Source organism: Pristiophorus japonicus, chromosome 4, assembly GCF_044704955.1.
Source record: "Pristiophorus japonicus isolate sPriJap1 chromosome 4, sPriJap1.hap1, whole genome shotgun sequence".
Classification (NCBI taxonomy): Eukaryota; Metazoa; Chordata; class Chondrichthyes; family Pristiophoridae; genus Pristiophorus; species Pristiophorus japonicus.
Window position 1 is genome coordinate 306,806,854 of NC_091980.1, and position 13,281 is coordinate 306,820,134.

Genomic DNA, 13,281 nt, shown 5'->3' on the forward strand with positions numbered 1-13,281 from the left:
CATTCAACGAACTCTCACTCCTGTCAAAAAGGGGTCGCTGGAGAGCAACCAGAAGCGGCAATCCTGGCCAATTTCCCCTCACTGTCCGGGTGTAACACCTGGTAGAGATGATCTAACTCGGCACAGGCCAGGGTTCGAACTAAGGGCCATCTTGATCACCACGGGCTGAGCTGCTCACGATAACTCATTAAGCCTTGAATAGAAACTGGCTGGAAGGCAGCACATATACTGAATTACTCAGGACCTCCCCCGCTACCTAGAAGGACGAGGGCAGCGGGCGCATGGGAACACCATCATCTGCAAGTTCCCCTCCAAGTCACACGCCATCCTGCTTGGAAATATAATCGGCCGTTCCTTCATCGTCACTGGGTCAAAATCCTGGAACTCCCTCCCTAACAGCACTGTGAGAGCACCTTCACCACACGGATTGCAGCGGTTCAAGGCGGCGGCTCACCACCACCTTCTCAAGGGGCAATTAGGGATGGGCAATAAATGTCGACCTTGCCAGCGATGCCCACATCCCATGAATGATTTTTTTTTTCTAAAGAAAGGACTTCTGGAGCTGGTTACTTCCCGGAGGACACGTGAAACAGTCCCATCCACAACTGCTGCTTGAGCCGCCCAATTAAATCTTCGCTGGAAGGTAGAACAGGCAACAAAGAGATTGGTGGTAGTTAATTAAAATTCTCTCAGAACCAGCTGACTGGGGGGGGGGGCCAGGGTCAAACGCTGAAGGACAAGCGGCAAGACACGGGCAGCTGGTGAAAAATAAAAAGAGGAAAAGCCAGACAGGAGGCAGTAGAGAAAGCGCGGGAGGAGGGTACATCGAAAGCAACAGGCTGCGCACGGCAGGATGGCCGAGGGGGAAACCCGTCAATCCCGCGGCGCACAAAACCGGCTGAAGGTCGGCAGAAGGAGGGCACGAGACAGGCAGCTTTACCGGGCAACACTTATCGCGCTGCGGATAGTCACCTATAAGCCCGACGTTTCAGCCGAGTAATTGGGTTTAGCGTTTAGGCTGAACTGCCGATATACAATGAAACCTGTAAATTACGGAGACCTTTAGGGACTGACATCATCTGCTCTGTTTTTATTGTTGTTGCAGCTGGTCATTATTTTCAGAATGGTCCAGTCACAGCTGGAGAACTGCGTGCAGTTGTGATCACCACATTACCATCATCATAGGCAGTCCCTCGAACGAGGATGACTTCCACAAGAGTTCACAGATGTTTCAATGAAGGACCCAATGTTCCAGTCCTGAACTCAGGTTGAGGGGGTGGAAGATGCCTGTGTGTGAATTTTTTTTTTTTTTTTTTTAAACTGTGGTGGCCGTTGCACACCAGCCACCACACGGGCTTGACAGAGCTAGGCCTTTATCCAGTGGCAAGGGTAAACCAGGATGAGTGGAGACCTGCTCTGCTGCACGGACCTAGTGCGCGCACATATCGCAGTGTGGACTGGCGCGTGAAGGATGTGATTGCACAAGAGAGGGTACAGAGGAGATTTATGAGCATGTTGCCAGGACTGGAGAATTTTAGCTATGGGGAAAGATTCGATAGGCTGGGTTTATTTTCTTTCGAACAGAGGAGGTTGAGGGAAGTCCTTATTGAGGAGCCTAGATAGGGTGGATAGGAAGGACCCATTTCCCTTAGCGGAGGGGTCAACAACCAGGGGGCATTTAAAGTAATTGGTAGGAGGTTTAGAGGGGATTTGAGGGAACTTTTCTTCACCCAGAGGGTGGTGGGGGTCTAGAACTCACTGCCTGAAAGGGTGGTAGAGGCAGAAAGCCTCACCACATTTAAAAAGTACCTGGATGTGCACTTGAAGTGTCGTAACCTACAGGGCTACGGACCAAGAGCTGGAAAGTGGGATTAGGCTGGATAGCTCTTTTGCCAGCCGGCACGGACATGATGGGCCGAAATGGCCTCCTTCCGTGCTGTAAAGTTCTAGGATTCTGTAGGCACTGTAAAGATTCTCAGTGGAATGGGGCGTTCTTTACCCAGAATCCATAGCGGCAGAGAAACCGCTCTATCCCTGGGACAGAGCCGTGCGAGCCTTCGACCCCCTGGAGATAGAGCGGTGTCTTTGCCGCTAGGCATGCTGGGTAAAGAGCTCCCCATTCCACCAAAGCCGTTTGCTTCACAAAACCCATGCTGGCCTGCGTGCACCGTGTGTTTTTCTGTTGCAGAAGGGCTTGGTGCATTGAAGGCCGTCTGTAGTTTGGAATTTGCAAGCGTTTTTATTAATGTATTTGTTCACAGAATGTGGGCGTCGCCGACAAGGCCAGCTTTTATTGCCCATCCCCAATTGCCCTCAAGAGGACGGTGGTGAGTAACCTTATACAACTGAGTGTCTTGCTAAGCCACTTCAGAGGGCAGTTAAGAGTCAACTATGTTGCTGTGGGTCTGGAGTCACATATTGGCCAGACCAGGTAAAGACGGCAGATTTCCTTCCCTGACGGACATTAGTGAGCCAGATGGGTTTTTACAATAATCCTTTTTAATATCCCATTTATTTATAAGCTGAAATCAAATTCGGCAGCTGCCGTGGTGGGATTTGAACTCATATCTCTGGATTATTCGTCCAGTAACATAAGCACTATGCTACCGTACCCGTGCTCTCAGAATGTCTCTTGTATATTTTACCCTACAACTTATTTGGGTCTTTCAATAAGCATCCGTTGTTTGTTGGGAGTCTCCGTTTATACAGGTTTCACTAAAAATGCCAAATTTAGGCAACCTTTAATGTAAAAAGCTCCCCTCCCTCCCTTTACTGGATTGCAAAACAAGTTTTCAATTCTTGCTTTAGAAACACATCGAATTTGAAGATGGCTTTTTGAACTAAGTAAAAAAATTACAGTTGCAATGCGTAATAGCACAGAATGAGATTGCTACTTACGTCTCAAGTGCTCAGAGATCCAAATAGATTTTTTTTTTTTTTTTTAAAAGTGTGTTGCAGAGTCATGAATGGTGGGAAAAGGAATGGTTTTAAAACACTTAAAAGGTCAGGTATCTCAGATGTAGTCTCGCAATGGTTTAGTGTTTTTTTTTAAAAAAAAAGAATAATTTTAATAGTTTTTACATATTTGGGATTAGCAAGGGAATCAACATCGTCACGATCTAAAATGCAACTTTTGGCCCGTGATCTGCCATGACAAGGTCCTTTCGTGCGCCCGGGAAGGAGATGACGGCGGGACACGAGAGATAGAGGAGTTTAGAAATCCCCGAAGACAGAGAGCTGAGGGAGCGTTTCGTTGGCAGAGTCTGACATGTCGCTGGAAGACCAGAGGCGCAGATGCAGGGGCAGCGATCGCCGCTGGTGGCTCGGGGTTGATAGTCCGTCCTTCAGCTTCTCCTTGCTCTTACTCCGCAGAAACGCAAACTTTTTCCGTGCAGGCACTTAAATCGAGAAACAGAAACAACAAAAAAAATCGCCGCCCCCAAGAATTGTGGTGGGGGGGAGGGGGGGGGGGGAGGAGAGCAGGGAGAGAAATTAAAAAGGGGACAAAGATGAAGCTTTAAAATAAACATGATGCAAAGTAAAATACATGCAGCAATGAAAGAAAATGCCCCATCACCAGAGAGAACGTCGCCCAAGTCAGAACCCCCACTGAAAGGAAAAAAAGATTCCGGTCTGAAATGTTCGAAAGAACAATATCAACTATTCAAAAATATTAATTCAGGAACAAAAAACTAATTCCTTAGTTTCTCTTTGCATAATTACAGAGGAGGTTAAAATTTGGACGTTTATCAATATTTTGGGATGTCAGCAATGCTCAAACACCAGCCCAGGTTTTCACCGTCTGCCTATTCAGCCGTGGGCAGCCCGTTCAGAGGGTCTTCTGCACCTGCTCAGAAAACCTCGATCCAGGTTTCAGAATTGATGCTGTGGGTTAAGACAAGAGCATGTTAACATCATCGACCACTTTCCTGCCCGATCTCCATATCCCTCGATTTCCCTAGACTCCAAAAATCTATCTCTCTCAGCCTTGAATATACTCAAGATCCACAGCCCCCTGGGGCAGAGAATTCCAAAGATTCACCACCCTCAGTGAAGAAATTCCTCTTTGGAACAACCTTTGATTGTACACGACTAAGTACTTGCAGCCTAGCGGTTGGAGAGTCTAGAACCAGGGGGCACAGTCTCAGGATAAGGGGTCGGCCATTTAAGTCTGAGATGAGGAGGAATTGCTTCACTCAGAAACTTCACTGAATTTTTGGAATTCTCTGCCCCAGAGGGCTGTGGACGCTGAGTCTCTGAATATATTCAAGGCCGAGATAGATAGATTTTTGGGGTCTAGGGGAATATCAAGGGATATGGAGATTGGGCGGGAAGGTGGAGTTGAGGTCAATGATCAGCCATGATCTTATTGGATGGCGAGGCAGGCTCGAGGGGTCGTAGGGACCACTCCTGCTCCTATATCTTATGTTCTTAACTCGGTCCTGATTGGTGATTCCCCTACCAATCCAGCCACTTGCAATGCCTTTCTCCTTCAACGCCCATTCACAGCAGTCAGTGTCTCCACTGGAAGGCCAATAACTAGCCGCACCTCCCTCAGATAGGCACATGACCTGGCATAGCATGTACGTCACCCTCTGTAAACTGATCCTTGGTGGTCAGTCCTGCAACAGTGAGATAAACTCTCCTTGTAGTGGGGTAGTACAGGACCTGCTGACATTTAAATGTCTCTCCCCACCCCCTATCACTTCTCTCCCACATCTTGCACAGAATCCGGTTCCACAGCCGATACTACTGCATGATCATGAATCGAATCATTTATGGGCCAGCACAAGACAAAAATCACCACAAAAGCTACCAGATCATCGTAAAAAAAAAAACAACTACTTCACTAAACTTCTTCTGGGAAGGGAGCTTTTCTACACCCCCTATTTGGGTCTCTGGTCCGACACTGCATCGTTGACTACTCCAATGCCCTCAGAAAAACTTGGGACTGGCCCTTAGATGATGCCCATGTTCCGAGCACCAATCAAAAATAAAATCCACGGGGTAGTCGAGAGCAATTAAGATCGGTTCTCCCCCAAGATCACACCCTGCCTCGACCGACTGGCTCAGACGAATTGTTGGAACTCGGGGGAATTCCAACCAATCCACAATCCCAACGGTCGGAAGGCAAGTGAAGCCCGAGCCGATGGAACGGTTTACCCCAAGTCAACAAGCGCTGGGTCCCGCCAGTCCACGTTGCTGGACTGCCCTGGGATCGGACTCTCTCTCTCTGGAGAAGGTTTACTTCCCTCGGCCGCCCTTACCTTTAGTGGTCGGACTCACGCTGTTCTCCTCCAGGGAGTTGGACCCCAGCGAGGAGTTGTCGAGACTCGCCCTCTGCGCCTGCGGTGGAGTCGGCACTGGCCCCACCTCTGTCGCCGTCTCCGCCTGGCGCACTTGGCCTTCGGCCGCCAGTTTCAGGCGCTCCTTGGCACTTTCCTTCTTGGGCTTCATGAGTTTCACCAGGGCCTTTGCAGCCACCCAGTTATTCTTCCTGTGACCAAGAACAGTTAAGCGCTTTGAATGACCATCCCAGCTTTCGAAGCGCTTCTTTTTGTTGTTGTTTTTGGATGTAACAAAAGCCCAAAGGAGCCAACAACAACTTGTATTTATATAGCGCCTTTAACATAGTGAAACATCCCAAGGCGCTTCACAGGAGTATTACAAGATAAAAATTTGACACAGAGCTACATAAGTAGAAGTTAGCGTAGGATAGCTTGGTCAATGAGGTAGGTTTTAAGGAGCGTCTTGAAGGAGGAAAGAGGTAGAGGGGCGGAGAGGTTTAGGGAGGGAGTTCCAGAGCTTAGGGCCTAGGCAGCTGAAGGAACAGCCACCGATGGTTGAGCGATTATAATCAGGGATGCTCAAAAGGGCAGAATTTAGGGTCGCAGACATCTCGGGGGGGGTTGTGGGGCTGGAAGAGATTAGAGATAGGGAGGGGCGAGGCCATGGAGGGATTTGAAAATAAGGATGAGAATTTTGAAATTAAGGAGTTTCTTAACCGGAAGCCAATGTAGGTCAGCGAGCACAGTGGGTGATGGGTGAATGGGACTTGGTGCGAGTTAGGACACGGGCTGCCGAGTTTTGGATCACCTCTGATTCCGGAGATGAGGGGGTTACCTTATGATGATAGATTGAGTAGACTGGGTCTTTACTCATTGGAGTTCAGAAGGATGAGGGGTGATCTTATAGAAACATTTAAAATAATGAAAGGAATAGACAAGATAGAGGCAGAGAGGTTGTTTCCACTGGTCGGGGAGACTAGAACTAGGGGGCACAGCCTCAAAATACGGGGGAGTCAATTTAAAACCAAGTTGAGAAGGAATTTCTTCTCCCAGAGGGTTGTGAATCTGTGGAATTCTCTGCCCAAGGAAGCAGTTGAGGCTAGCTCATTGAATGTATTCAAGTCACAGATAGATTGATTTTTAACCAATAAGGGAATTAAGGATTATGGGGAGGGGGCGGGTAAGTGGAGCTGAGTCCACGGCCAGATCAGCCATGATCTTGTTGAATGGCGGAGCAGGCTCGAAGGGCTAGATGGCCTACTCCTGTTCCTAATTCTTATGTTATGTTCTTATGTTCTAGTTTACATAGGGCAGATTGTGGGACCTCAACGCTGAATACTGGGGCCACATTATACCTCCACCACTCTAGTCAATAAGAGGTTAATCTCAAAATACTCAGAGCCCGCCTGGAGTACTACCTTCAGTCCTGAGCACCCCGCGCCAGGAAGGGTCTTGGGAGCGGGTGCAGCATAGATTGAAATCCAAATGATAGCATGGGTAAGAAGGTTAAACCTCTTGGGGTCATACAGTGACATGGAATAAAGATTGAACTGGAATGTTCGCCACGTTTATGGACAAATGCAATAATCTTACAGTCGTGAATAACGAGAATAAAGGGCTAGAGATACTTAACGAGAGAGAGGAGGGGAAAGGAACTATTAATAGATGCAAATATTCAAATATCAGGGAGTTATACCCGGTGTCCTTTCCAACATTTATCGCTCAACCAACTTCACTAAGAAAAACAGACTATCTGGTCATTATCACATGACTGTTTGTGGGAGCTTGCTGTGCGGAAATTGGCTGCCGCACTTCAAAAAGTACTTCATTGGCTGTAAAGCGCTTTGGGACATCATGAATGGGGCTCCAGAAATCCAAGTCCGTCTTTCTTCTAAAAAGGAAATGGTATTAAAAGGATTAATGGGGCCTATTGAAATTGCCAATTTACCAGAAGCAGTTGGTTTGTCGGGAGGAGGTGAGTGAGGAGATGGCAGGAATACCAACCATAATTGTCCAAAGGTCTTTGGAAGAGGGACTTATCAAGAGCTTTGGTTAGGGCGGTGGTTGGCAAACACAAGGCCAACTGGTCTGCAATGGCCTGGCTTATCCCATCTTCCTGTTCTAAAAGGGGACAGGATCAGGCAGACCATTACAGACCAGTTAGTCTCGTGTTGGTAGGAGGAAGAGCGCATTGGACCATGATATACTGGTGATCACTTCGAAAGCTACGGGCACAATCAGGGACAGACAGCACAGATTTGGAAAGGGCAGGTCCATGCGCGACTAATTTATTCTTCAAAGAAATCATCAAGCAGATCGGCAAATAACTTCTCAGCAAAAAGTAAAACTGCTTCATCAAGGTGGTCAGAGAACTATTTTTGTTTTGCCCAGTGTATACATAAGAACATAATAGGAGCAGGAGTAGGCCATACGGCTTCTCGAGCCTGCCCCGCCATTTAATAAGATCATGGCTGATCTGATCATGGACTCAGCTCCACTTCCTCACCTGCTCCCCATATCATTTAATAAACTGTTTATTTCTGTCTTAAATTTATTCAATGTCCCAGCTTCCACAGCTCTGAGGTAGCGAATTCCACAGATTACCAACCCTCAGAGAAGAAATTTCTCCTCATCTCTGTTTTAAATGGGCAGCCCCTTATTCTAAGATCATGCCCTCTGGTTTTAGTCTCCCCCATCAGTGGAAACATCCTCTCTGCATCCACCTTGTCAAGCACCCTCATAATCTTATACGTTTCGATAAGATCACCTCTCATTCTTCTAAATTCCAATGAGTAGAGACCCAACCTACTCAACCTTTCCTCATACGTCAACCCCCTCATCCCCGGGATCAACCTAGTGAACCTTCTCTGAACTGCCTCCAAAGCAAGTATATCCTTTCGTAAATATGGAAACCAAAACTGCATGCAGTATTCCAGGTGTGGCCTCACCAATACCTTATATAGCTGTAGCAAGACTTCCCTGTTTTTATACTCCATCCCCTTTGCAATAAAGGCCAAGATACTATCACTTGCTGTACCTGCATACTATCTGTTATATATGTAAACCTGTAAATACCTTGTTTAACCACCAGAGGGCTTATCCCCTGGAGTCCCAAGGGAAGCCTGTGCTTAAGGAGGCCTCTGAAGACCTGCAATAAAAGACTACGGTCACACTTTACTTTGAGCTCACAGTATCGGGTCAGACTCTTTATTCAAACACTACACTATCCTTTTGTGTTTCATGCACAAGTACCCCCAGGTCCTGCTGTACTATGGCACTTTGCAATCTTTCTCCATTTAAATAATAACTTGCTCTTTGATTTTTTTTTCTGCCAAAGTGCATGACCTCACACTTTCCAACATTATATTCCATCTGCCAAATTTTTGCCCACTCACTTAGCCTGTCTATGTCCTTTTGCAGATTTTGTGTCCTCCTCACACATTGCTTTTCCTCCCATCTTTGTATCGCCAGCAAACTTGGCTACATTACACTCAGCCCTTTCTTCCAAGTCGTTTATATAGATTGTAAATAGTTGGGGTCCCAGTACTGATCCCTGCGGCACCCCACTAGTTACTGGTTGCCAACTAGAGAATGAACTATTTATCCCGACTCTGTTTTCTGTTAGTTAGCCAATCCTCTATCCATGCTAATATGTTACCCCCAACCCCGTGAACTTTTATCTTGTGCAGTAACCGTTTATGTGGCACCTTGTCAAATGCCTTCTGGAAGTCCAAATACACCACATCCACTGGTTCCCTACTCTGCTTGTTACATCCTCAAAGAACTCCAGCAAATTTGTCAATCATGACTTCCCCTTCATAAATCCATGCTGACTCAGCCTGACTGAATATTGCTTTTCCAAATGTCCTGCTATAGTGATAAGGTTTCCGGAATACGGAGTGTTAATGGCGCACTGGTTTTGGTCCGGGCACTGTGACTTCCCTGCGTAATTACCATCTATAATGTCTATTCACAGCTAGGCAACCAGAGGGAAAATGTTACTTTGTGTTGAAGTGCCTCAAGGCCCAATCCTTAAATCTTAATTAGAAGCACTGGAGAAAGTGCAGGAAATATTTACAAAGGTGATATCAGAACCAAGAGGGTGCAACTCTCAGGAAAGGTTGAACTGACTGGAGGTCTTTTCGGTTAACAAGTGAAGTCTGAGGGGGTGACCTGATAGAGGTCATTAAAATTATGAAAGGGTATTATGGGGTAGACATAGAGAAAATGTTTCTATTTGCTGGGGGGGGGGGGGGGGTGGGGGGGAGGAGTGTAAAACGAGAGACCATAAATATAAGATAGTCACTAATAAATCCAATGGGGAATTCAGGAGAACTTCTTCACTCAGAGTGTTTGGAAAGTAGAACTTGTTACCACAAGACTTGGTCGGGGCAAGTTGTATAGATGCATTTAAGGGGAGGCTGGATAAGTACACGAGAGAGAAAGGAATCGAGGGTTATGTTGATGAGGGTGAGATGAATTAGAGTGGGAGGAGGCTCGTGTGGAGCTTAAACACTGGCACGTGGCCTGTTTCTGTGTTGTACATTCGATGTAATTAATTGCACAGGAATTGCTCGAGTCAGCAATCAGTTCAAACACAAAAAGTGTTTGTTTGTTCGTTCCAAGTTAGAGGCAGTGAGTGAAGTATTACACGATGTAGACGGTTAATTTATAGCCATTTCAAGGAGAATGTAATTTGCAGAATAAGAGACAGTACCTTTTCGGGGTCGGCTCATAGAATTTGTATTGGTCCATTATTTTCTCTTCCAATTTCTCTTTTTGCCGTCGAAGGGAATTTAACTTGTCTCTGAAGAAGGGAATCAATACAGAAAGGCCGATCAGTACTGGATTCCTGAAGGTTATATATCAGACACCAGTAAGACTTTCCACATGTAAATTTTCTTTTATTCATTTTCGGGATGTGGGCGTCACTGGCAAGACCGGCATTTATTGCTCCGAGAAGCTTTCTACTTGGAGCGCTGCAGTCCGTGTGGTGAGGATATTCCCACACACACACAGCGCTGTCGGAGTTCCAGCGATGGTGAAGGAACGGCCGATACACATCCAAGTCGGGATGGAGTGTGACATGGAGATGATGGTTCTCCCATGCGCAATACCTTCGGGCTGCCTCGTCAAGGGCTCTGTGATTATGTCTCAATCGGACTGCTTCACACACATGCGGGGGCAGCCATTTTCTCCTCTCCTGCCCCTTTCATTTGACCTCTTGCCTGGTCCCCATGAAACGTTTGACTGAGGATACACACCAAGCACCACTGGGAAGCAAAGCTACCCCAGTACCCTTTGCACTCTAAAGCCAGCACAGAACTATAGGCAATAGGTCTGTCTCGCAGCCAGAGCAGGGTGGGAGGACTCCCAAGTTCCAGTGCAGTTCCTTGCATATCCCGGCAGTAAGAACAGGAGGGGACAGGACCTCCCTTGCTCAGAGGAGCTGGCCCAGTCAGCCAATACCAACAGGTTGTCTTCTCCCAAATGAAAATCAGGGTTCAATATTGCCTTCCATTGCTCGATGCATGTATACGCACAATCTCCCCCTCCCCAAATCGATTGTTAGGAGTTAAGCACCTCCCCCAAGTGCCTCCGATTTTCCCCACCTAGCTTGATGTTGAACCTCTGCATTGGAATGGACAACAAAGTCCACCTCCACTTTCTATGGCCTCTGTCCTAAAACCCAACTGAATTTCCCCCCCCCCCCCCTCTCCCGACTTGTTTCACGATCCACATCAACTTCACCCGCTGGTTTCCAATTAAGACTTGGACAAGCCCAGCTTCACTGGACGTTCAAAGGCACCATTTCTGGCCAACTGTATCTGCCAATTCACAAACATGTTTTGGTTTGGAGGCACGGCGGGGAAAGATACAAGAGAAAGGGGCATTATTCAATGAAAGAAAAAAAATAAGCAAAATCAACCCTCCCTGTACCTGGGGACCTGCAAAAGGAATCTGGAATAAATGCGGAACTGCCACCCTCGGGGTTGACGATGGGGCTGGAAAATTGCTGGCACACTGGACTGGCGCAGGAGGAAGGCATCCTGATTGCTGCCAGGATAGCGGGCATTCACCATCATGATGTGGTGGACGTGGTCGCGTGGTGCAGATGGCATCAGTCGGTGAGTGGTGTGGTACTGAGCCGAGCAGCACACAAGGGGTACACAGTTCCATCCCAGGTTAGTGGTGAGACAGGGATGGGAATGCTACAACTGGCCTCTACATCCTTCGACTTGATAGATGGGGGAGGGGGCCGAGGGAGAGAGACAGGAGGAGGGGAGACGGGAGATGAGGGGGGGGGGGGGGGGTGAAAGGAGAGGACAACAACCACCAGCCAGGATCCCTAGTCCTGATCACCATGTAATTGAACCTCTGAGTGTCAGGCGAGGTGAACTTGCAGGGACCCAACATTATGGAATTAAATAACTCAAGTCGTTCTTTACCAATTCAGAGATAGCGGCTTTCATGGCACGCAAAGCAGAATGTAAAAATATAAGGAGGAGCAGGTGTAGCCCATTCGGCCCCTCGAGCCTGCTCCACCATTCAATAAGATCATGGCTGACCTTCGACCTCAACTCCACTTTCCCGCCTTTTCCCCTATCGCTCGATTCCCCTAGTGTCTAAGAATTTAGTGATCTCAGTCTTGACTATACTCAATGATTGAGTCTCCACAGTCCTCCCTTTGGGGTAGAGATTCTGAGTGAAGGAATTTCTCCTCATCTCAGTCCTAAATAACCGACCCCTTATCCCGAGACTGTGCCCCCCAGCTCTAGATTCTCCAGCCAGGGGGAAACAACCTCTCAGCATGTACCCTTGTCCATCCCCATCAGAACTAATGCTTAAAGATTGTCGCGCAGAACCTATGGAATTGTAAGCTTGCACGGCAGAAGCAGCATCATCACCGGCGCCCATTGGAAGGAGCAGCGTGCGGCGGTCCGGCCCGGAAATCGGCCTGCAAGACCATCAGCAGGCCGGGGTCATGCCACTGCAGGGAGCAGCGCGTGCTGCTGCAGGAGGGCGATGGCTGCGAAGCCAGGTCGCTGATTGCCGTGCGGGCAGGCACAGCAGGAGGGGCGAAGGAGCGGCAAGAGTCCGTAGAGGGAAGTGACCGGGACCCAGGAGAGGCGTGAGTCTGGGGCCCAGAAGAGGTGAGGGCCCAGGGTCAGCCCACACTGCGATATGTGTGCGCACTAGGTCCGTGCAGCAGAGCAGGTCTCCAGTTAGTCTTGGTTAACCCCTTGCCACTGGACCAAGACCTAGCTCTGTCAAGCCCGTGTGGTGGCTGGTGTGCAACGGCCAACACACGTTAAAAAATCCACACACAGGCATCTTCCACCCTTCAACATGTAGTTCGGGATCTGGAATATTAGGTCCTTCATTGAAACACCTGTGAACTCATCCCTTTTTGGCGTAGAAGCAGGTCATCCTCGCTTTGAGGGACTGCCTAGGATGATGCCACTGGCTAAGGAGGCCGTTCACTCACATATACTGCTTCTGTTCCGTATGGTAGTGTTCCTTGCTTTCCATGGAGCGCTCGAGCAGGTTCTGGTTCTGCTGGTTCAGCACCTGCACCTGACTCAGCAAGAAATGGTTCTCTTCCTCCAGGTTGCCCTTCAACTGGGTCAGAAGCTGTGCAAAAGAAAAAAAAAAACAATAAAAAACGAGTGAGGATCTTCAAGGTCAGGAAAGAACCCGGTGGATTTTCACCGAGAGCACAATCCGACGCTTTCACCCAGCGAAAGAGGCAACACCAGCAGGATTTATTGACACTCGAGGGCAACAAGAATGTGGAACTCACTGACACCTGGAGTGGTTTGAGGCAAATTAACAGAGATGCATTTAAGGGAAGACTGGATAAGCAGATGAGAGAGAAAGGGATAGAAGGATCTGTTGATGGGGTTAATTGAAGTAGGGTGAGAGGAGGCTGGTATGGAGCATAAACTCCAGCTTAGAGCTGTTGGGCCGAATGGCCTGTTCCTGTGCTGTC

The 13,281-nt window shown here is 48.0% G+C and overlaps 1 protein-coding gene across 1 annotated transcript in view; it reads right to left on the reverse strand.

The window, feature by feature from the left end:
- The window catches only part of LOC139262794 (protein Daple-like), a 273,729-nt gene that overhangs the window by 43,643 nt on the left and 216,805 nt on the right, over window positions 1-13,281 (reverse strand). Inside the window, exons 20-22 of the mRNA XM_070877946.1 lie at window positions 12,778-12,923; window positions 10,006-10,095; window positions 5,268-5,497 (exon numbers count right to left, since the gene is read on the reverse strand). Coding sequence (XP_070734047.1) covers window positions 5,268-5,497; window positions 10,006-10,095; window positions 12,778-12,923 — 466 coding nt within the window. The remainder of the gene's footprint in view (window positions 1-5,267; window positions 5,498-10,005; window positions 10,096-12,777; window positions 12,924-13,281) is intronic.